Genomic DNA, 25589 nt, shown 5'->3' on the forward strand with positions numbered 1-25589 from the left:
GGGAGAACTTGCAAACTCCACACAGGCAGTACCCGGAATCGAACCCGGGTCCCTGGAGCTGTGAGGCTGCGGTGCTAACCACTGCGCCACTGTGCCGCCCCAATAGAGAACACTATTTTACCATATTTAAAGAAAACTTGACAGTATTTCCGCAACTTCTCATGGTACTGCTGCTAAAAATGTCACAAATTGAAATTCAGGGGAGGCATGCCACAGAGACCCCCTTAAGAAATACAATTTATATCATTAAAGTTCTTTTCAAAAATGTCTAAATCCAGCACTGAAAAATTTGCGCTTTTAAGCCCTTCTCTTGCTCTGCACCTGAAAATACATCTAATGTAATACTAGGTGCAGAGGCAACTTATATCATGAGAAGTTCATGTCGATTTGCATTCCTTCTGTAACTACTTTTAGTATGTCATGCGTGAGGCCTTTGGGTTTTAGTTTTCACTTAAAAGCAGACTGAATTGTAGTGTGCGATCTTAAGACTAAATATTGAATCCTGCTATCTAATGTAACAAATACAATTATTCACATTGATTTAAGAATTTTGACAAGATGGAAAAAAGAACACGTGTAAACAAACATGCATTCCAACCTACCTAAAAATCTTGGAAAAACTGGCAAACAGATGCAGTGACTTCGGTCATATAGACCTTTATGTATTTATGAGTGCTGTACATTTTCTTCTTTGAGTTGTACGAGACTGTTTGCCAGTTTTTCCAAGATTTTTAGGTAGGTTGGAATGTATGTTTGTTTACACATGTTCTTTTTTCCATCTTGTCAAAATTCTTAAATCATTGTTTTGGAGTTTTGGAATCAGAAGTATTGTGATCAATTTATATACATTATTGGGCATGTTTTTTTTGAGGGGGAAGGAAATTGTGTGAATCAACAGAGTCACCGGTGGAGAAAGTGGGACGAAGTTGCAATTAAATGAAATAAAAAGTGTTTTCAATTTCAAGATCAAGATTTTTTTTTATTATATCACTGATTTGTTCAGGGCACAAGATTACAAATAATAGATGTGCAATCTATTATTATTTATCATTGTAATACTATGTATTAAACCTCAGCCTTGAAAAATCTGATGGAAAAAAGCATTAAAGAAAAGACAAACAATGTGCAGCAGTGTTTTGGGTAGCCCTAGCAACCAGGAGGAGGAGGAAGTGGGGTCAGAGGTGAAAGAAGATGGCCGCTGCTGGTTTGAAGATGCTCTAGGTTTGCTTGTCTTTACTTTGTTATTAACAATAAACCTTGCAATTATGACCAGCGATTTTCGGCAGAGAGAGTCGGGCACGGAGGTAAGATTGTGGTTATGATGGCGGGGGCTGGAGATTGTAACTGATATTTCAGTGAAGTTAGTCTCTGGGTTTCATGGATTCTGTCCTCAACAGCACAGGATCTTCATTTCAATAGATCCCTCGCCTATCATATCTAAGCAACAACTATTTTATGCAGTAATTTTTAAATACTTTCACGATACACGGTGGATGTACAATTGGATTTTTAATTGTTTCTTTTTCATGATGCCAACACAAAACACCATCTAGTTCTGTCTCTTACCAATCACATTGGTTACACCCACATTTTCACTGATTTTTCTTAGTTTTGTCAACATTTTTCTCTTTGAATTAACTTAGATTTTTTTGGTCCATCATTTGTGAAATATATTTTTCAAATGGGATATTTCTATTTATGACTGAACCTCAGTATATTTCACCTGTGATTGTATTTATCTTGCCTTGGTCAGATTTAATCATGGTGTGGTACTGCTTGCAAGTGAACTATATTCATACAATAGGAGGCCCTTCAACCAGTTGTGCTTGTGCTGGATCTTTGAAAGAGCATTTTTGGTTAGACCCACAACCCCCTGATAAGGGAGGGATGTCATGGCGGCTGATTGTATGTGTGGGCCTGAGTATTGGATACTATACTGGACTTGGAAAAGAAACTGAAAGGAACTCTTTGTACTATGGGGAGTCACCTGACCTGGCGTTGTTGTCAGGTCAGATAGCACATGTGGTAGCAGTAAGAAGGGGCCTCCATTAAAAGCTTGTTAAACTTAAATCTGTGACTTCAAGTGTGCTTTCAGTCTGAGATGTGACACCCCCTCCTCCCTTTATGCCTATAACCCTATTAAACTCCTCATCCACAATTGCTCAACCAGCACCCTTTTAAAAATATTTATGGAATCAGCTTTCACCATATTTTCAGGTAGAGCATTTGGAATCCTGATGGGTCCCTGAGTGAAAATAATTTCTCCACATCTCCCCTCTAGATCTTTTGCCAGTGTTTTTAGCAATCTGTAGTTTCTGGTCATTAATCCACTTGCCATAGTGAATAGCCTTTCTCTATGTACTCTTAACAAAACCACTTATCTTGTAAACCTCCATTAGATCACATCTTAACATTCTTTGTTCCAAGGAGAACAGTGCTAACTTTGCCTCATAACTGGAGTGACTCATCCTGTTATCATGATAAACCTCCTCTGTACCTTTTCTAAGGCCTTTACATCTTTCCAAAGTGTTATGCCCAGAATTGTCTACAATATTCCAGCTGTGGTCTAACCAATGATTTGCAAAGTTCTAACATGATCTCTTTGCTTTTACATTCCATGCCTTTATTTGTAAACTCAACCCATATGTTTTAATAACCACCTTAACGCCCTGCCACTTTTAAGGTTTTGTGTATATGGACTCAGCTCAACTACATTTTTCAAAATCATGCCATTTATAGTATACAGTCTTTCCGTATTAGTCCTCCCAAATTGCACCACTTCAGACTTCTCTGCTTGAACACCATTTAGTATGCTTCTGTCCGTTTCACCACCTTGTCTGTCATCCTGAAATCTACAACTATCCTCATTATTATCTACTACGTTGCCAAGTTTTGTTTCATGTGCAAACTCTATAATGCTACTTCTGACACTTGAGTTAGGTCGTTAATAAAAATTTTAAAAGTAATAGACCCAAAACTGACTCTTGAGGAACACCATTGCAAACGCCCTTGCAATCTGAAAATCATCTATCTACTACCACTGAGCCAATTCTGTATCAATGCCACTACTTTCTCAATTTTATGGATTGCTATCTCCTTAATAAGCATCTCGTGTGGCAGTTCATCGAATGCCTTCCCAAAGTTCATAGTACACATCGATTACACATTACCTTGATCAACCTACTTTAGTATCTCATCAAAGATTTCAATCAAGTTAGTTGGACACAATTTGCCTTAAACACATCCGTGCTGGCTGTTCTTGATTAACCCATACCTTTTCAAATGTTTCTTTTGTCCCTGGTAATGGTTGACAATAACTTCCCCACCTAGGGTTAGGCTGACTGGCCTGTTGTTTCCTGGTTTATCCCTCTTTCCTTTCTTGAATAGTGGTATAACATTATCAACCCTCCAGTCCCCCAGCACTACTTCTGTATCCAATGAAGGTTGAAAGATATTGACCAATGCCTCTACAATTTCTACCTTTGCTTCTTTCAGCAACCTAGAGTAACTTTCATCTGGACCAGATGACTTACCAACTTTCAGTAATGCGAATCTTTTCAGTAAATCTTTATTACTATCCTGTCCATATCTTCCCTCTCCTTTATTAGTGTAACCTTCACAACAACATCTATTGTGAAGACAGATGCAAAGTACTCATTTAATACTTTACCATGTCCTCTACCTCTACATGAAGATTTCCCTTTGGGTTTTTAATAGGCCCAACTCATTCCCTAGTAAACTGCTTGCACTTTGTTTATAAAATGTTTTAGGATTTTATTTAATGTTGCCTGCTAATCTTTTCTCATAACCTTTCTTTGCCTCCCATATTAACTTTTTCAATTCCCTCCTGTACTTTCCTTAATTTTCCTGGTTATTAACTGATTCTTGCTCCAAAAATTTGTCAAAGCCTCCCTTTTTTGTTTTATTTGAACTTTAATTTCCTTTGTCATCCAAGGTGTATTAGCGTTGAATGTTCTACCTTTTCCTTGCAAAGGAATGTGCCCAGTTTGGATCAGATCTGTTTCTTCTCTGAATGCCTTTCATTGCTCTGTTACTGCTTTCCCCTGCAATTGCCTTTTCCATTATGCCTGTGCTATGTCCCTTGTTAAATCACTGAAATTAGATCTTCCTCAGTTGATCATTTTTACTTTCAATATTTTCTGGTCTCTTTTTCCATAATTACTTGAATCTGAGTTACGTTGACTGTTAGCTTGATGATCGCCTACTATAACACACTTTGCTTGCCCCACTTTATTTCCCTGAACCAGATCCAACACTGTTCCTCATTAGACTGGAGACATAAATAGGTTTTAAGGAAGTTGGTCAGGCAGGCCCTTCTCCTTCTGAATCCACATTAGCTGTTTATTTTTCATGATCACAGAATTATGAAACTATTGCTCCTCAAAATAAAATAAATTTCAAGTTGGGTGGACGGGAGACGGCCACCAACTTTCGCTTCGCCTGGGAATTCGACCCGCGTTTTACGGGTCCAGGTAAGTTTTGGTTGCCTTGCCGGGTAATTTGTTGGGTCCCGGCAAGGCAAGGGTAGTGGTTTGGGGGGAAGGGGGCGCTTGTTGGGTTTTGGAGGTGGTTGGAGTAGTGGGGGGCGGCCCTCCATCGGGCTCCAGGACGCCCGCTTGCCACGCATAAGATCTGCATGCATGTGGGCGAAGGCCCTTGAGTGGTCATTAAGTGGCCACAAGGGCCTTGATTGGCCTGGGGCGGGCGGGCTGTTTTTCGCCCCAAACACCACCACCACCCCCGCCCGCCCTACGTAAAGGGGAGCAGAGGCGGGAGCGGGTCGAGAAAGCCTCTTGGAGTCTCCCACTCCATTTTACAGTACCCACCCGCCAACCATCCGGCTCATTGGGGTTGCGTAAAATTCCAGCCAATGTTTTTTAAAATTGCTACAAAGCAAACCAACACTCCTGAAGGATTGCCAGCACTAATGTTTGAAAGTAAGCAGCATGAACTGAATTCAATTACAAATGTACAGCTGAATCTGTTTATTAGGAAGTGATAGGCTTGTTTTATTCACCACTCTATCTGAGCAAGGTCCGAATAGAGCAACAGCACCCCACCCCACCCGTGCCCCCACCCCGTACTCCCTCACCTCCATTGGCTTCCTGTGCCACAGTGCATTAAACTTGAAATCCTGGCCTTCACCTTCTACCATGACCTCATTCTATTGCTGCCATTCCTGCGGCTGTATATCCCCCACCATAGCCTTTGATTCTCTAATCCTCTAGCCTTCTTTCTTCCCTTCCCATCCCCTGTCCACGGCCTTCCATCATTGATGCTCTTCAACTAGTTCAGCCCTACTTCTTGCACATCCCTCCACAAAGCCCAGCTTTTGGTCACCCCTCCTAATCTCCTCTTCCAAGCTTGGCATCCGTTCCACTAATTTCTTCCATTGTGAAGCACCTTGGGAGTTTTTATATTAAAGGAGCAATATAAATACAGTTTGTGGTAAAAAGAAATGGATCCGATGAGGTTAGGTTGATTTGCTCTTTCTCTGAATGTAGAAGTTCTGCTTCTATAGCTTTAGATCTAACTTCGTAATTCCTTTCAATCCTGGAAATTTGGTTTCGCTTTATGCTAGGCTGGTAAAATGAGTTTGCAATGTTGACCTAGTTTATAATGCAATTGGGTGCACAACTGTTGTTTTGAGTTTTGGGTTAAATCATATTTTTGGGGAAGAGTAACAGGAGATTTATTTTCTATCTGGCCAGTGCTACATCTGACCTGACTTCATCTCAATATTTCCCATTTAAAGATTTCAAAGTATTAACTTCCTGTTGGAGGGAAGATAAAAAAAACCTTGCTGAAAGTACTGAACCCATCACTCCTGAGCTCACTGAATCCATTGATTCCTGGTCCAGTAACCCCTCGATTTTAAAATTTCTCATCCTTTTTTTTCCTCATCCCTCCAGGCCTTGCCCTACCTATCTCTGTAACCTCCTACAATGTTTTGAGATCTCTGCGCTCCTCCAATTCTGGCCTCATGCACCTCCCCAATTTTCATTGCTCCGTTATTGGTGGCCTTACCTTCAGCTATCAAGGCCCAAAGCTCTGTAATTCCCTCCCTAAACCTCTCCAGATATTGACCTCTCTCTACTCAGTAAGATGCTCCTTTAAAACCTCTCGCTTTGGTCACCTTGCCTAATATCTACTTGTGTGGCTCGGTGTTAAATCTTGTTTGATAACGCTCCTGTGAAGCACCTTGGGATGTTTTACGACATTAAAGGTGCTACATAAATGCAAGTTGTTATTGAACCACACCCTCAAAACAGGCCTGACAGTTTCAGGAACATCTTTTATTGGCTACTGAGGAGTTTCTTGATTGAGGAGTCAGTAACTAATGTCGTTCAACTGAAAAGTCATAACTCCTACAGTAAAGCAGCAAGACTCTACCCAATCAGGTAGAAAATATTTTTTTTAAATGTGTACTGGAGAACCAGAAGTTCATATCAAAGCTTTCTCCACAGACCTCACAGCGAGTAATAATTTTAAGAGACATATCCTCCATTAGTAGTCACAATTTTTGGACACCCAGGGAGGTATAGTTGAAGCTCAATATGCACTTGGGACCAGCAAAGTTTCTGGCCGAGCTCCTTTCTATGCAGCTGTGATCAAGAGCAGGGAAAAGACTTGTTGCAACAGAGCTTTATGCAGTTTTAAGTGAAATTCTAAGTAATTAGGCATTTTACTTCATTATTGAAATACATATTTTGATATTTTGGTAGCTGCTTGCTCGACTCAAAGGAAGAAGTTCTCTGAAACATCTTGAACCACGGCTATTTACTGAGAAAGGATTCCCAAACCACGGTAAGAATTCACAAAGCATAAACACTGCTGCGAGGAATCATGTTTGCAAGTTCATCCCATGTATTTCTCCCTAGTTTTAAAAGAATGTTCCAGGACGACACTACTGCAATGAAAACTAACGGGCCTTTTTTTGTTGAACTCCTAAAAGCAGGTCTACTGCTTTAGGGCGACTGAATAAGTCAAACGTTGAAATAAAATGTGCATTTTTACAGCACCTTTCACGAACACTGGAAGTCTCAAAGTGCTTTGCAGCCAATGAAGTACTTTTTCTGAAGTTTAGTCGCTGTTGTAATACAGGAAATGCACCCACGAACAACAATTTGATAAAAGCAAAATACTGCGGATGCTGGAAATCTGAAATAAACACAAGAAATGCTGGAAATACTCAGCAGGTCTGGCAGCATCTGTGGAGAGAGAAGCAGAGTTAATGTTTCAGGTCAGTGACTGGTCTGAAGAAACAACAATTTGATAATGACCAGCTCATGTTTTTTGTGATGTTGATTGAGGGATACTGGGGATAATTCCCCTGCTGTTCTTCAAAATAGTGTCATGGGATCTTTTAAACTTGGGAAGGAAGACTGAGCCTCGGTTTTATGTCTCATCCGAAAGATGGCACCTCCGACAGTGCAGCACTCCCTCAGTACTGCATGCACTGTGTTAAATGTTATTCCAGTTTCTGTGACTCTGGGAATTGTTACAGTATCTCAGGCATCAAATTCAACAGCTCTGTCCATGTTTTGTGAAGGATCAAATGACAAGTGGCCATGCTCATAGTATACACAGATGCTACCAGTCCCTAAAATTGGTGCCACTAATCTGTGATGACTAGATAATTTTTATTACTTTGAGTTTTGCGTACCCTTATTTTCATCTGCCCTTCCATCAGAACTGCAAACCAGTGGCCTTGATTGCCAGTTTCTAGAATGGGCCATGACTGGGAAGCACTCTGCGTTGTCATATTTAAGTTCTCTTTGCACTTTGCCTCTGCACTCTCTCCATAAGGAGGGGATGGGGAGCTTGGGTGTAATGCAACACAGCAACAAATGGATGGGCTTTTGCAGTGTGTTGCAGATACTGCATTTCTTTGCCTTTAGCTTGGGAGTGCACCATTTTCTATGTTCTTGAGTCTGAGAAATCTAACTGTGATGTTCTGTTAGTTAACCTTGGCACCCAGTTCCTGCCTCAAGCAGTGAGAGGGGATGAGTGCCAAAAGCTAAGGATCAGCAACAGAATGTCACATTTCCACTTCGAAGCCTCAAAACAGCGAAGAAGACGGTGATGTCAATTGGCAGGACTGCCATGTTGTGTTAACTTTTAAATAAAGACTTGGCTTGTGTCTATCAGCCATTTGATACCATTCTGGGGTCCTATTCTGCAGTATTAATGTAACTTGGAAGAGGTTGGATGCTATTGGCACATTATCTGACAGCTCTTATCTGGTTAATTTTGAGCCAAGGAGAGGAAATGGTTATACTCATTGCAGGATTAACCTCGACATGGAGTACTTTGGAATGTTATTTTTTGGGGATAGTGACAAAATTAAATGTATTTGGGACTTAGCTGCTTTGTTCATATTGCTGATAAATCTTAACTAACTATTTGTGAGACATAGGGCTGAATTTTATGGGCCCCCAAGGGATGGGGCGGAAGCAGAGGTGCCCATAAAATTGCATGGGAAGGTGGGTGGGGGGGGGGGGGGGGGGGGGAAGAAGGAGTGCCCGGCACCTACCCGAAGCCACCTAATATAGTCCAGGTGGGGACAGCTGAGGATGGCCTTTGAGGTCATTAAGAGGCCACCTCAATTTAATGGAAGATGGAAGCATCTGCTGCTGAATGAAGATGCCGCCAGGTAAAGCCTGGAGGCCTCTTAGTAGAATTGAGGTAGTTTCTCCTTTAGGAGCAATTCATGGCCACCAGATGCCTCCCTCCTCCCCCGGGAAGACACCTTGGAACCCCCCCCCCCCCACCTTCTCACTGATACCCCTCCCCACCCCATTGCTGGGGCCTGCCTGAATGGCCTGAGCAACGGGCCTGCCTGAATAACTTCGGCAACCACGACTTCACTCACCTGTCCAGGGGTCGTCTTCACTCTTCTACTCTGCATAGCTGCCAGCCTTCCGATTGGCTGGCAGCTCTGGAGGCTGGAGCTCATCCCTAAAAGGACAACAGAGCGTCGCTTCTGATGGGCAGTTAATTGCCTGCCTGCCTGTCATTAAATAGCATTGGGGTCCAATAGGGCGCCAAGCTGGGGTGTTTTCCCCCCCCGCACCCCAAACTTTGCACCCCGTCGCCAGAACAAAATCTGTCCCTTGAAGTCCAGAGTTTTCAAGTTGTCCACCATCATCCAACCTATTTTGTATCTTGTCATGCAGACCCCCACCTGCCAAGAATGAGGCATATTAATTTTGTCATGAACATTGATTTTAAATAAATACCCTTTAACACTGCCAAATTCCTGTGCTACACACTTTTTAACCTTTGTTTCAGAGTCACTCGTAGCTTTCTGCCTCTTGTTCCCTGCCCTGAAATTGTCCTATCTAAGACTGCACTCAGGTTCCCATCCCCTTGCCAAGCTAGTTTAAACCATCCCCAACAGCACTAGCAAACCTTCCTGCAAGGATATTTGTCCCAATCCTGTTCAGGGGTAGACCATCCAGCTTGTACAGGTCCCACCTTCCCTAGAACCAGTCCCAATGTGATATCCATGACCCTAGCACCAGGGAGGCAACATACCATCCTGGAAGCACGTCTGTGACCACAGAAACGCCTATCTGTTCTCCTAACTATAGAATCCCCTACCACTATTGCTTTCTTGTCTTTTCTCCTCCCTCCCTGCACAGCTGAGCCACCCATGGTGCTCTGGTCATGATTCTCGTTGTACTCTCCAGAGGAACCCTCTCTCCCATCGGTACTCAGAACTGAATACCGGTTAGAAAGTGGGATGCCCTCTGGGGACTTCTGCACTACCTGCCCTGACCACCTTGTCTGTCTGGCAGCCACCCAGTCCCTCTCTGCCTGTGCTCTCTTAAGCTCCGGGAACTGCCTCCTGAAACGTGCTATCCACGTGGTTTTCTGCCTCGCAGATGCGCTACACTGACTCCAGCCACTGCTCGAGTTCCAAAACCTGGAGCTCAAGCTTCTGCAGCCAGTAACACTTCCTGCACATGTGTTTGTCAAGGACACATAGTGCGTCCACGACTTCCCACATGCCACAGGAGGCACCTTCCACTTGGTTGAGCTGCCCTGCCATTACTCAGCTTTACAAAAAATTGATTGCTGGTGTAATAAGTAGAATAACTTGCCAGTCAGCTTCTTCCCCTGTACCATTTAGGCAGAAAAGAAAAAGTCTGCAAAGAGCACTTCCTTCCCCCGGTCACTAAAATCCGTCACACACAACTCAGAGCCTTGCGCTCAGTCCAAACAGCACTTTCCAATTAGTAACTACTGATAAATTACACTAACTAAAACCATAGCAGTACCAAACTTACCATTTACAAGGTAGCTGTTTGAGGGTTTTAAAAAAAAAAACTATTTTTCTCTGATTTCTTTAAGCTATTTACAGGCACTAACAGCTGATTACTTAGCAACCAATCAGCTTACAGATTTCCTGTGATGTCACTGTTAGTTTTTTTTTCACTTTTCAAACCCAGTGCACGGGGACACAGCCACAGAGACACGGGTTTGCCGCCAACTGCTCTGCTGCTCAGGTAGGAGTCTTCAGTGCTTTCGCTGGGATGTTGTCAGAGCCCATAGACTTTGCTGTATCCAGTGCCTTCAGCCATTTCTTGATGTCGTGTGGAGTGAAACAAATTGCTGAAGACTGGCATCTGTGATGTTGGGGACCACAGGGGGAGGCCAAGATGGGCCATCCACTCAGCACTTCTGGTTGAAGATGGTTGCAAGTGCTTCAGCCTTGTCTTTTGCACTGACATACTCGGCTCTCCCATCAGGATAGGGATATTTGTGGAGCTGCTTCCTCCGATTAGTTAATCAATTGTCCACCATCATTCACGACTTGATGTGACAGGACTGCAGAGTTTTGATCTAATTCGTTGATTGTGGGATCGCTTTGCTCTAACGCATGCTGCTTCCACTGTTTCGCATGCTTGTAGTCCTGTGTTATGGTTTCACCAGGTTGGCACCTTATTTTGAGGCATACCTCCTACACTTTTCATTGAACCAGGGTTGGTCCCCTGGCTTGATGGTAATGGTTACAGATTGTCGTTGAATACAATTCTGCTGCTGCTATTGGCCCACAGCGCCTCATGGATGCCCAGTTTTGAGCTGCCAGATCTGTTCTGAATCTATCCCATTTAGCATGGATGTAGTGCCACACAACATGATGGAGGATATCCTCAGTGTGAAGACAGGACTTTGTCTCCATAAGAACTATGCGGTAGTCACTCCGACCAATATTGTCATGAACAAATGCATCTGCGACAGGTAGATTGGTGAGCATGAGGTCATGTAGGTTTTTCCCTCTTGGTTCTCTCACCACCTGCTGTAGTCCCAGTCTGGCAGCTATGTTCTTCAGGACTCGGCCAGCTCAATATTGGTGCTACTGAGTCACCCTTGATGATGGACATTGGAGTTTCCCACCCAGATTTCATTCTGAGCCCTTGGCACCTTCAGTGCTTCTTCAAAGTGGTGTTCAACGTGGAGGAACACTGATTCATCAGCTCAGAGAGGGTTGTAGTTGATAATCAGCAGGAGGTTTCCTTATCCATGTTTGATCTGATGCCATGAGGCTTTATGAGGACTCCCAGGGCCACTCCCTCCTGACTGTATACCACTGTGCCACCATCTCTGGTGAATCTGTCCTGCCAGTGGGACAGGACGTACCCAGGGATGGTGATAGTGGTGTCCGGGACATTGGCTGTATTGTATGTTTCAGTGAGTATGACTATGTCAGGCCATTGCTTGACTAGTCTGTGGGCCAGTTCTCCCAACTTTGGCAGAGGTCCCCAGATGTCAGTGAGGAGGACTTTGCAGAATCGAATGGACAGGGTGTGCATTAGTCATTTCCAGTGCCCAGGTCGATGCTGGGTGACCTGTCCAGTTTTATTCTTTTTCCACTTTTCTGTAGCACTTGAATACAACTGAGTAGTTTGCTTGGGCATTTAAGAGTCAACCACATTGCTGTGGATTGGAATCACGAGGCCAGACCAGGGAACGACAGCATATTTCTTTCCCAGAAAGACATTCATGAACCAGATGGATTTTTATGACCATTCTGTAGTTTCATGGTCACCATTACTGAAACTAGCTTTTATTCCAGATTTATTGATTGAATTTAAATTCCACCAGCTGCCATCATAAGATTATTTTTATTCTTTATGGCATGTGGGAATCGCTGGCAAGTTCAGCATTTGTTGCCCATCCCTAAATGCCTGTGAACTGATTGGCTTGTTAGGCCTTTTCAGAGGACAGTTACGAGTCAACCACATTGCTGTGGGTCTGGAGTCATGTGTAGACCAGACCAGTAAGGACAGCAGATTTCCTCCCCTATAGGATGTTTGTGAACCAGATGGGATCTTACTACAATCCTTGATAGTTTCATGGCACCATTACTGAGACTAGCTTTCAATTCCAGATTTTTATTAATTACATTTATTCATTAATTGAACTTAAATTCCACCAGCTGCCATGATGGGATTTGAACCTGTGTCCCCAGGGCATTGGACGAGGCCTCTGGATTCCTAGTCGTCTTATTACCACTATGCGACTGATTGGGTCTTTGGATTAAAAAAAACATGAACTCTTTAAGTCTTCTGATGAATTGGAGTCTTATTTGAGGACCCTTGTTCATTCTCACTGATTACATTTGGGGTACTGTTCAAACACCAGCTAACTGTGGAAAAAAAAATAGGAAAATCAGAAAACTACAATGTGCTTTCATTCATCTCAGTTTTATTTTGAAAGATTTTTGGCTTGTTTCTTCGTGCAGCAACAACAACTTGCATTTATATAGTGTCAGTACATAACAAAGTTGCGTCATAGGAACAATTATTAAACAAAATTTAATACTGAGCCACATCAAGATATTAGGTCAGGTGACCAAAAGCTTCGTCAATGAGGTAGCTTTACAGGGAGCATCTTAAAGGAAAGAGGGGGAGAAGTTTAGCAGGGAATTCCAGAGCTAAGGGCTCTGCAGGGATGCAGTGATCTCTCTGAGGTCCCTGGATTGTGTTCAACACTGCCCCCCCCATCCCCACCCTAGTACACTTTTCCAATGGAAATAAATTTTACCCTCATCACTCTTCTTTCTCAGAATCCCCAATCCCAGAATTGATCTTGTCAAAGTTCTCCAGATTGTGTATGTACTATTGAAAGTAGGATACCCAAAACTGCAGAGTTCCACATGTAGCCCATCAATGATCTGTACAAGGTTCAAATAGCTTGTTTTGCATTGCAATCAGAAACCTTTAAAGTACTGCATGGACTTTGATAAGGCATTTGACAAGGTCCCGCATGGCAGACTGGTCAATAAAATGAAAGCCCATGGAATGCAGGGGAATGTGGCAGTTTGGATCCAAAATTGGCTTAGTGACAGGAACCAAAGGGTAGTAGTCGATAGATGTTTCTACGAATGGAAAGCGGTTTCCAGTGGCGTTCCACAGGGCTCAGTGTTGGGACCCATGCTGTTTGTGTTATATGTTAATGATTTGGACTTCAATGTGGGAGGCATGATTGGAAAATTTGCTGATTATAGAAAAATTGGCCATGTAATTGATAGTGAAGAGGATAGCTGTAGACTCCAGAATGATATCAATGATTTGGTTGAGTGGGTGGAAAAGTGGCAAATAGAATTCAGTCCAGAGAAGTGTGAGGTAATGCATTTGGGGAGGGCAAATAAAGCGAGGGAATACACAATAAACGGGTGGATATTGAGAGGGGTAGAAGAAGTGAGAGACCTTGGAGTGCATGTCCACAGCTCCCTGAAGGTGGCAGGGTAGGTGGATAGAGTGGTCAAGCAGGCATAAAGAATGCTTTCCTTTATTGGCCAAGGTATAGAATACAAAAATAAAAGCAAAATACTGCGGATGCTGGAAATCTGAAACAGAAACAAGAAATGCTGGAATCACTCAGCAGGTCTGGCAGCATCTGTGGAAAGAGAAGCAGAGTTAACGTTTCGGGTCAGTGACCCTTCTTCGGAACTGACAAATATTAGAAAAGTCACAGATTATAAACAAGTGAGGTGGGGGTGGGGCAAGAGATAACAAAGGAGAAGGTGCAGATTGGACCAGGCCACATAGCTGACCAAAAGGTCACGGAGCAAAGGCAAACAATATGTTAATGGTGTGTTGAAAGACAAAGCATTAGTACAGATTAGGTGTGAATACTATTAACATATTGTTTGCCTTTGCTCCGTGACCTTTTGGTCAGCTATGTGGCCTGGTCCAATCTGCACCTTCTCCTTTGTTATCTCTTGCCCCACCCCCACCTCACTTGTTTATAATCTGTGACTTTTCTAATATTTGTCAGTTCCGAAGAAGGGTCACTAACCCGAAACGTTAACTCTGCTTCTCTTTCCACAGATGCTGCCAGACCTGCTGAGTGATTCCAGCATTTCTTGTTTCTGTTACAGAATACAAAAGCAGGTATGTAATGCTGGAACTGTATAAAATGCTGGTTAGGCCACAGCTGGAGTATTGTGTACAGTTCTGGTGACCACATTACAGAAAAAACATAATAGCTCTGGAGAGAGTACAGAGGGGATTTACAAGAATATTGTCAGGGCTTGAAAGTTTCAACTATGAGGAAAGATTAGATTGGCTAGGGTTGTTTTCCTTTAGAACAGAGGAGGCTGAGGGGTGACTTATTTGAGGTGTACAAGATTATGAGGGGCCTAGATAAAGTAGGCAGGAAACATCTGTTTCCCCTAGCGGAGAGGTCAGTTACCAGGGGGCACAGATTTAAGGCGACTGGTGGAAGGATCAGAGGGGACATTAGAGGGTGGTGGGTGTCGGTAATTCACTGCCAGGAGCAGTAGGGGAGGCAGAACCTTCAAGTCATTTAAAAGGTACCTGGACATGCACCTGAGGTGCTGTAACCTGCAAGGCAATGGACCACGTGCTGGAAGGTGGGATTAGACTGAGTGGTTAGTATTTTGGGCTGGCGCAGACACGATGGGCTGAATGGCCTCCTGTGCTGTAATTTTTCTATGGTTCTACTATTTTGAACCCTTTATGTACATTAGGTGCTCCAAGGTCATAGGGTTAAAAGCAGGATAAATAAAATTGGATATTATCCCAACATTGAAGGCCACCCTCTCAAATGCACCTCTTGCCATTATGATATCTCCTCTTCTCACACCAGCTGTCCTTTATGGCTTTTCTGTGTTGAGTTATGGGCAGTTTTGTTCCCTGGACATCTGATTAATGGCAGTTGGACTGAGCTGGCTGAATCTCACTTTGTGCGAGATCCCTACAGAGAGTTGACAGTAGTTTTATCTCCTCGGTTCAGTGTGAATTCAAAACTGTGTCTTGACTCGCTACATCATCCAATGCCTGGAGTTTATTCAGAAATATTTTCTTTCTGCCTTAATTTATTCTGTTGCTGCTGTCCAATACCTCACTTATATTATTGAATGAAAGCTGAATCAACACATAATTCAGCTCTTGTTTGCCACTATAATAACACATCTCCACAAAATCCAACACACCAGTGGGTTTCCAAAGATTGATGGCAGAGAGATGAGTTTGACTTTATTTATTTTTCCCCAGTGAACTATAAAACAACTGGGGTGATGATGATCTTGTCAGTAGTGGTGACATATGTGCAGCGCCAGACTGATTGCCTCCTGCTTGTCACGAACCTTTTTTTAAAAAAAGATCATTTGCTGGCTCCTCTCTCACATTATGAAACAGGATAAGTAAGAAAGAGTTGATGAATGTTTTTCAATTTTGTCAGTTGCTGCACATCTGGTATCTTGGCAAATGCCGCTTTAAAAAAAATGCATTATTAAAAATGTTCGAGAAACCATGGTGGTGCCAGTAAACTGCTTCCATTGTAAATTTGGTAAGAGTGCAAGCACTTGCATTGAACCGGGGTGGCAACCTTGTCTTTGCTGCTACTTTCTGCCCCCTGGTGAAATTTCTGCACATATGACCAGGGTAGTTTTATCAGAAGTAGCACAGTTGAAGCCCATAGGAATAAACTGGCAGTAGCAGGGTGGATATGAAATTGGCTAAGCCATAGAAAGCAGAGAGTAGTTTCATTGCTGTTAAGAAAATAAAGCTTGGCTTGCATACATTTTCTCCCCCCATGTTTTGTTTTGGTGAGTGATTTGCTTACCTAGAAACAAGGACAATGCAAGTTGAAATCAGCTCTCTGTTGGGGAGAGTAGGCAACTTCTTCAATTTTTTCATTATGTGGTCATCATAATTTGCTGTTTATCTATCTGGTCCTTGCTGTATACAAATTAGCTGTTGCATTTCCCTATGTAAAATTGACTGCACAACAAAAAGGAATTTATTGAAAAGCGCGTTGGGCCTCCTGAGGACATGATAAAGCAGTATATAAAAGACCCTATGGCATTATTCAAAGAGCAGGGGAGTTCTCTCAGTGACCTGGCCAATATTTATCCTTCAATCAACATTACTAAAATAGATGGGCGAAGAAAAGTGGCACATACGATGCAGGGTGCACTGCACCTGCCAGTTCATGTGGGAACAGGGAGCATTTGAAATTGGTGCTCATCATACTGAGAGAGGTTTGCAGCCAGTGCTACTTGCTGGCTGCATGCTAGTTAGGGATAGGGTGGGGCTGGGGAGGCACAGTGGGGAATTGGCCATTTGTGAAGCCACTTAAAATCAGTCTGCACCTCTCAAAGGAGAGGTGCACTCCGGTTGCTGATGAGTGGGATGCTTCAGAAGGAGGAAATTGACTGCAAGAGATGTAAATTGAGCCCTCTCTCCCACTCCCACAAGATTCTCTTATTCTGCTTTGGATACCTTAGTTGTGGACAGGTGGGAAGTGATGTTGATGCCCCCTGAAAATAGAAAGTTCTCCAGCCAGCACCTCCACTTCAAGTGGGAAGAGGTGACAGAGCTGGTCAATGCAGAGCTTAGCTTCCAGTTTATGACTCCAATGTCCTCCGTAGAGTTGTCGATGTAAAAATCCTACCTCTCACCATAATTACTCTCCCCACACACCTTCAACCTCAACACTGTCAGGATGACGGCATGCCTGTTTCCCTGCCACCCACTTTACCGATGCCCTTGTTAGTGCCATACAGCCAGCTGGACCAGACTGTCCCGGTCCTTGCTGAGATGTTGCAGCCTATAGCTGGGCCCTCGAAGCCCAGAGCTACTTGTGGTCACCTACCACAAAGTGTCCTCAGTGGAAGCTCGGTCTTCCACCGCACAAGATGTAGCCACTGGGGAAATGCTTTCTTGGATAGGTAAACAAGCCCAGATGACGAGCACTAAGGGGTTGTGCAAGAGTGATTCTTAATTATTCCAGTTAAATATTTGCACAGATGGAGTTCAGTTTGAAAAAAAATTGATTTTTGTTCTGGATTTAGTGTTGGTTTTTATTTTGTAGTGAAGTGAAAACATGATCCATACGGCTAGAATAAAAACAAAGTGCTGGAAATACTCAGCACGTCAGGCAGCATCTGTGGAGAGAGAAACAGAGTTACCTTTTCGGGTCTGTGACCTTTCATCAATACTGGCAAAAATTACAAATGAAATAGGCTTTGTGCGAGTGAAAAGTTGGAGGAGGGAAGAAAAGTTCGAGGGACAGCACCTCATCTTCCCATGAGGCACAGTACAGCCTTCAGGACTCAACATTGAGTTCAACAATTTCAGAGCATGACTGCCTTATTTAATTTAATTTAATTTTTTAACCATGGGCCTGTCTTAAACTTATTTTTCTGGTTTTTGCTTTTATTTTTATTTTATTTTTATTTGTGTGTGTGTGTGTGTTTGTGTGAAAGTTTTAGTTTAGTTATTATTTTACTTAGATCGGGTTTTGGTTAAGCACAACAGCACTGAAACAGGCCCTTCGGCCCACCGAGTTTGTGCCGACCAACAACCACCCATTTATACTAACCCTACAGTAATCCCATATTCCCTACCACCTACCTACACTAGGGGCAATTTACAATGGCCAATTTACCTATCACCTGCTTTTGAACAGAGGTGTTCGTTATTCTGCCATTAACACTGTTCCGATCAAGTGAGGAGGGGTTGAAAGGCTCCCCTGTTGTCCCTCTCTTTGTTTGAGCGCAACACTTTTATTTCTTTTGAACAGTGGATCTGCTTACCAATTTGGTGAGTGTTTAACCCTTTATGTGCTATGATCATAAAAGAACCAATCGGACAGGTTTTTTTGAGTTTAAACAAGGAAGAGGTTAGTTTATTGTGCTTAACCAAAACCCGATCTAAGTAAAATAATAAACTAAACTAAAACTTTCACACAAACACACGCACACACAAATAGGTTATAGAGTGAAGAAGAATAGATTGGTTGGATTAGAGTCCGGAACAATAAAAAAAGAATATACAGTGTGTGAAGTCTGGTAATTCAGTTGTCTTCCGGCTGAACTCTGTGATCCTGAAGTTTCTGGCTGGTAGAGGTGGCCAGCTGGTTCAGGGTTTTCTTGGAGGCAGTGATGCAGATAGTTTTATTCTCGGGGTCTCTGCAATATTGATTGGCTTGGATGTTTGCAGCCAGCAGGCTGAGTTTGAGTTTGCAAGGTCGCTTGGAGAGAGGGAGAGCCTCCCCCCCGCCCCCCCCCCTCCACTTGAGTCCTTCACTAGTCAACCTCGAGTGCTTGTCCATCCATATAGAGAAGGGGCAACTAGTTTCACACAAATTGAGAGTCTGTCACATGATGGCCTAGTGTATTCTCTCTTTTGCAACATAATTAGATCAGGTCTAAGAATTCTAATCTCTCTCAGGTCCCATTGTTTCAATGTTACCCTTTGAGTGGTCCGTCTCCACCAGTGTTAATGTTCCAAGATTGCCTTTAACGTCTTGTTAATGAAGACAAGGCAGGTAGCCCATTCAAAATTCTCAAGGCATTTTTCTGGTTGGAGATCTCCTGGACCTACGTCTCCACCTCGATACATTGGTATATAGGGTATTTAGATGCAAATTTTACCTTCCTGCCATAACCTTTTATCAGTTCTTTGTCTCCTGTTTGTTTTTTTAAAGTTTAATTCAGGTTTCCCACTGATGGATTAAAAAAAATCATCATTCAGCATAGCCCATGTTCATGACAACTCTCGCTGGACTACAGCTTTTTCTTTTAATACAACTATTAGCACTCCCTTTGCCATTGGTCCATGATATCTTTGTCATTTAATCTCTTCTGCCCTCTGCTTTATCTCACACCTTCCCTTTTGTTCTTCTTCCCCCACTCCCCCTTTGCTGTTGCTCAAAGTTTATTACATTTCTAACCTTTGCTAGTTCTGATGAAAGGTCACAGACCTGAAACGTTATCTCTGTTTCTCTCTTCACAGATGCTGCCAGACCTGTTGAGTATTTCCAGCACTTTGTGTTTCTATTTCAGATTTCCAGCACTCTCAGTATTTTGTTTTTCCATAAGGCTCAACTCTGGGATAGTGATAGGAAGGACTGTGGTGATGAGAATTGTTGGTGTATTGAAGATGAGAGGGATGGTTTACAAGAAGTGCTTTTTGGTGTGATGTTGTCTACTAGCTGCTGCAGCTAGGGCCACTGGTAGTTGATGTTGCTGCTGCTCCTCTTTATGCTGCCATTCATTCTGCTACACGAGTTGCTAGCCAGCTTTGTGGCAAAGGTTGGACACTCGTTATTCCAGAGCATCCAGCAGATGATCAGAAATCTGGATGCATGGTCTTGGCAGTAGTGTAAAGCTCCTCCTGAATGGTCCGTGCAGACGGAGCATAGCTTGAGCACACTGACAGTCTGCTCAATATTTCTGGTGGCAACTTGGCTCTCCTATTAGGCCACTTCTGTAACTGTGCCCAGTTTGGGTGCCCAGCTGACGGACTGCTAAGAATAACTGTGGTGCAGAACTGGCACAGGATGACTGAATCGCTACTGCTGCCAGGAAACAGGGCACAGACCTGTAAGTTACATTCATGCCACACGTGCCAGGCAACAACCATCTCCAACAAGAGAGAATCTAAACATCTCCCCTTGACAATGGCATTACCATTTTTGAATCCCCCACTATCAACATCTTGGGTGTTACCATTGACCAGAAATTGAACTCGATCAGCCATATAAGTATGGTGGCTACAAGAGCAGGTCAGAGGCTGGGAATTCTGTGGCGAGTAACTCACCTCCTGACTCCCCAAAGCCTGTCGATCATCTACAAAGCACAAGTCAGGAGTGTGATGGAATACTCTCCACTTGCCTGGATGGGTGCAACTCCAACAACATTCAGGAAGCTCAACGCCATCGAGGACAAAGCAGCCCACTTGATTGGCATGCCATTCACACTTTCAACATTCAATTTCTACACCACTGATGTACAGTGGCAGCAGTGTGTGCCATCTACAAGATGCACTACAACAACTCATCAAGACTCCTTCAACAGCACCTTCCAAACCCATGACCTCTACTGCCTAGAAGGACAAGGGCAGCAGATGCATGGGAACACCACCACCTGCAAGTTCTCCTCTAAGCCACACACCATCCTGACTTGGAACTATTTCGCCATTCCTTCTCTGTCACTGGGTCAAGATCCTGGAACTCCCTTCCTAACAGCACTATGAATGTACCTACACCACATGGACTGCAGCGGTTCAAGAAGGCAGCTCACCCCCCATTCTCGAGGGAAATTAGGGATGGCCAATAAATGTTGGCCTAGCCAGCGATCCCCACATCCCGTGAAAGAATAAATTTTTTAAAAAGATGCGCTGCCTGTGGTTGCAAAGAAACTGAGACATTGAGGGAGTGGAATCATTTTCTCTTCAGAAAGATGCCAGGATGCCGATGGGGAAGAAAAAAGTGTGTGCAGTCTATGGCACCTTGCACCCAGGGGAAGCGTGCAATGCAGGCGAAGCCGCTTGCGAATTTGTGCTGCTTTGCTCTGTTCATTGGAAAGGAGATGTAAGTGTTCTTCAAACCTCTGTGACTTCCTTGATACAGTGGTGCACAGCAAGCTGGGAGATGTCACTGATGTCTTCTGTTGCAGCCTGGAAGGAACTTGTCCTATAAATGTTAAGGCCCATTGTGACCTTGATGGCCACAAGCAGTGCTGTCCATATCCCAGTTTGAGGTTTCAGATGTGGCTGCAGCAGGTGACATATGTCGGTGATAGTTTCCTTGGCAAAGGTAACGGAAGGCGCCTGAGACATTGCTCCTCGTTGAAATTCAACTAAAAGTGCCCTCTGCAGGCTTCCTGAACAGTGCCCTCCACCTCCCTCTTCTCCCAGCTGCTCTTGGTCTCTGCTTGACTGCTCCCCTCATCTTCCTGCCCCAAAGGCATCCCAAGCAGACCAATCATAAAGGTAATAAACTTGTTTTGAATGTAGACAAAAGCAACCCAGCCCCATCAAAAACTTGTTTTCACAATTCAGTTTTAGAAGGCAGAAAATAAGTCCAAAAACTCACAGAAGTTAACTAGCAGCCTAAAAGAACAAATCAGCAAATCCTACTTTCATATGATGTTAGTAGCTTATGATGGGATTTTTAATATTCGTTCCTGGGATATGAGCATTGCTGGCAAGGCGAGCATTTGTTGCCTTTCCCTAATTGCTCTTGAGAAGGTGGTAGTGAGCCACCTTCTTGAACCGTTATTCTGCTATTGACGCTCGCCTCTGGACAAATGTCATGTCTTTTCATACAATTGTTAGCAGTCTGTTTGCCTTTGTTCTGTGACATCTTTGTCATTTAATTTCTCTTGCCTTCTGCCCTATGACACACCTCCTCTTTGGTTCTTCTTTTCCCACTCCCCCTTTCACTTGCTCAAAGCCTATTTCATTTCTAACCTTTGCCAGTTCCGATGAAAGGTCACAGACCTGAAACGTTAACTCTGCTTCTCTCTTCACAGATGCTGCCAGACCTGCTGGCTATTTCCAGCACTTTCTGATTTTATTTCAGATTTCCAGCATCTGCCATTTTGCTTTTATTATATGCATGTAGATGATTCTTTTCAGTAGCACTGAGCAGGTTCCTTGATGCCTGTTAGCACCGTGATTTGCTGAACAAGTATATCATATGGCGCGTCAGGCCCTGTGGTAGCCCAATTCACAAAAGAATCCTACAACAAGCTTAGAATCTCTATTTGAATATGATTATGAATGGTTTACATGCTTCTACCAAGCACCCTGGACATCTTCAAGAGCAAAAAGTGCAGCGAATGCTGGAAATCAGAAATAAAGACAGAAAATGCTGGAAATACTCAGCAGGTCTGGAAGCATCTGTGGAGAGAGAGAGAGAGACGGAGTTAACGTTTCAGGGTGATGAAAGGTCATCTAAATTGGAGACCAATACCAATAGTACATTTCTAGCATGGAATGAATGCACACACAACACAAGCCACATGAGACCTTTGGGTGCCTGTAAAAAGGGTGCAGTGTGATTGAATTCCTAGGCCACAATCTGGTCACTTATCTCATTGCTGTTTATGGGAACTTGCTATGTGAAAATTGGATGTCTTGTTTCTGAACACCACAACAGTGACTGTACTTCAAAAATATTTCATTGACTGCAAAGCTCTTTGGAACATCTTGAGGTCACGAAAGGTGCTATTTATATGCGTTTTTTTTTGTCTACCCTAAATTTGCATTTGGCTTTGACTGGTCCAAAGACCTGATATGCTTGGCAACCCAAGCTGGGAGTTAATGGGGAGCTTCATCTGATACGGTTTTCTGCTGCACTGCAAAGCAGGGGCTTGTTCCCATGGTAACCTGCAAATGTCTTCTCAGGCCCACGCACGTAGAGTTTCTCCTGATTACCTGTGTTCGCAGTTGCCTGATTGGATCATGTTGAATGTGTGTTGATGCAAATAACACAGTTTCTCCCTTTGTGAGTTTGTGAGGAGGGAGCTTTGCATTATGAAACCCCCTAGCTAATTTAAAAGACTAATCAGTTGTCCATGCTATTACTATTTTGTTTGAAATCTTGCCAGCTAGTTTTTTTAAATCGGAGATTAATATACTGGTGCAGGTTAAAGTAGCAGCTATATGAAGCAAATGTAACACAAGCACTTATTTTTTAAACTTTTAAACCATTTCGCTGTCGGGGGGAGGGAGTGCAGATTTGAAAGAATTTTTTTGTGTACTTCTGCCCCTGAAGTTGTTGACTCCTTACTGGGGTATTGTTCCATGGATGCAGGGCATCCACCAGTATTTTCACCATGTGGCATACTTCACATGCAAGCATCGGCATGACACCGAGAACATCACAACCAAGCCTGGTCTAATCCTCGCCCAATATCGTTACACATGCTCTTCCAGTGGAGATTACTGGAGCAGGAAGCCGATCAATCCTGGCCTCAGGGCCCAGGTCAGTTGTAGTGCCTGTACCATGGCCTCAGTTGCATTCAGCTACCTCATTATAGACTAGCGATCAAAGCTGGGTCCTGCCTCTGCCTTTGTGAATCAGGTGTCTTAACCAGCTGAGCCATTAGGAATGCTACAGACTTGAGCAAACGTTAACCACATTAGTCAATTGTATGTTGCTAAATGAACGGTAGTCTGAAAATGTTAAGAGCCTTTGTACTGTTGTACTTTGAAAAATTAAACTGTACTTCATATGTGATTATAGCTGCCAGTAATTGTTCTAATTACAGCATTTAAATAAATGCATGAACATTTCAAAATGATTCCACTTTGATTTTTCTTAATGCATAGATTTTGGAGTAATTACTGTGAAATCTGTCAACTAGGGCAAATGTTGCTTGTCTGGGAATTAAGTTTTTAAAAAATACTCCTTTTGTGCTTTTTGCAGTTTGATGCTGACTTTTGCTTCTGTGCATTTACAGGAGATACTGTTGAGTTCCACGGTCCAGAGGGAGCAGGCAAGACAGAAATGCTTTATCACCTAGTGGCATCTTGCGTCCTCCCAGAATCAATGGGAGGTCTCCAGGTTGAGGTTCTTTTCATCGACACAGACTGTCATTTTGACATGCTTCGCCTGGTCACCATCCTAGAGCATCGCTTGGCACAGAGCACAGAGGAATCAGTTAAACAGTGCCTGGGTCGTCTGTTTCTCGTTCACTGCTGCAGCAGTACCCAGCTGCTGCTCCTGCTCCACTCACTGGAAAGCATGGTTTGCAGCCACCCTGCTCTTTGCCTGCTTATCGTGGACAGCATGTCTGCTTTCTATTGGATTGACAGACGCAATGGTGGGGAGAGCTTCAGCCAACAGGAAGCTAATCTCAGGTGCTGCGTTGAGTGTCTGGAGAGGCTCCAGAACGAATACCGACTGGTGTTACTTGCAACCACGCAAGCCCTCATGAGTGGCCCAGGGCCTGAGACAGCTAGGCCAGATGGAGCTGCTGCAGCCTGGCAACCTCCACTCGTTGCGGTTGCAGAATATAAACCGTATCTCTGTAAATCGTGGCAAAAGCTGGTCAAGCATAGGTTTATTTTCTCAAAGAGCAGCATGAGGGACAATAAGCAAGAATTTGCTATTGTTTCTCTTCACCCAAAAAACAGTATTGCGACCAGGTGCTCTTTTATTATTACAGATGGTGGGGTCCAATTTCTTTAACCCTTCAGCGCTCATTTCTAAACAAGGACCATGGAGACACCCATGATCCTACACATGAGAAAATGCCTTTTTATTTTACTACTGCTTAATTGTTCTGGTTAACTGAAGTCTCTTCATTGCTTTCCTGGTGGGCAAATCTAGATTAACCCTTTAATTGTAATTTGACTGTAAACAAGGTCATTTGAAGGTTTAGCCCTCTTAATGTGCAGATTGTGGATGATTTCTATTATTTTCAGTGGGAATTCTCCAACTGGTTTTGGCCTGATCTGCAGGGGACAGGGGCTAATTCAAACATCTCCTTGAAAGCTCCTTTTTGGATGTATATGCTCTTTGTGCATGTAGGCGAGTCCAGGACATGCTCTTAATGTATACTCCTGTCTGAAACAAAATACCAGAAATACTTGAGTATTTTCTTGTGGTGGAGATCAGATTGGTCCTATTAAATTAATATTTTAATCATTCTAATTGAAAGATTAAATAGTTTTCAGTTTCTATATATATTTATAATCTGTTCTTGAGGCAGTTTCGTATGAATTGCTTAAATTTAAAAAGTATTCAGCCACAAATCTCTTTAATGCAACCCATCCTTTTCATTTGCTGAACCTTTTCTGTCCTGTTTCATTTCTAATTGGAAATGGTAAGAAGGGGGTTTATCAGATGTATGCTGAATTCTGTTTATAATGCTTGAAAATGACCAGTGTTATGCTTAAACAGTGCAAAATTACAGGGCACAGATCTATACCGTATCAGGGGAAAAAACCTAAAGAAAAGTTCTAATATTTATACTTGCTAAATCTTAATGTGCAGGCAGGAATAAATGCAAGAAAAATGTTTTATGTTGAAAATAATAAATTTTTAAAACTGTTCTTATCTTCAAAAATGCTGCAAAGAGTCATGAGGATCAAGATAGTAGATAATCTTTGTTCATAGAATCATACAGCACAGAAGGAGCCCAGTCAACCCATCATGTCGGTGCCGGCTCTTTGAAAGTTTGTAAGAGCTATCCAATTCATCCCAATCTCCCACTTTTTCCCCAGAGCCCTAATGTTCTCTAAGAGATCATATTTTTGTGGGTACATCATCTATTTGGCAAAGACTGT

The 25589-nt window shown here is 43.0% G+C and overlaps 1 protein-coding gene across 3 annotated transcripts; it reads left to right on the forward strand.

Moving 5' to 3' along the window:
- Positions 1-1171: 1171 nt before the first annotated feature.
- Positions 1172-25369, forward strand: xrcc2 (X-ray repair complementing defective repair in Chinese hamster cells 2). Of its 3 annotated transcripts, XM_068015024.1 has the most exons (4): positions 1172-1221; positions 6747-6828; positions 14367-14429; positions 23759-25369. In XM_068015024.1, exon 4 carries the CDS (start codon positions 23806-23808, stop codon positions 24487-24489), a length of 684 nt encoding a protein of 227 aa, XP_067871125.1. In that variant the 5' UTR covers positions 1172-1221; positions 6747-6828; positions 14367-14429; positions 23759-23805; the 3' UTR covers positions 24490-25369. The 3 variants fall into 3 exon arrangements, with proteins under 3 accessions (XP_067871125.1, XP_067871124.1, XP_067871123.1); XM_068015023.1 differs by lacking the exon at positions 14367-14429; XM_068015022.1 differs by lacking the exon at positions 14367-14429 and having other exon boundaries at positions 1187-1304.
- Positions 25370-25589: the final 220 nt, after the last annotated feature.

Source organism: Heterodontus francisci, chromosome 2, assembly GCF_036365525.1.
Source record: "Heterodontus francisci isolate sHetFra1 chromosome 2, sHetFra1.hap1, whole genome shotgun sequence".
NCBI lineage: Eukaryota > Metazoa > Chordata > Chondrichthyes > Heterodontiformes > Heterodontidae > Heterodontus > Heterodontus francisci.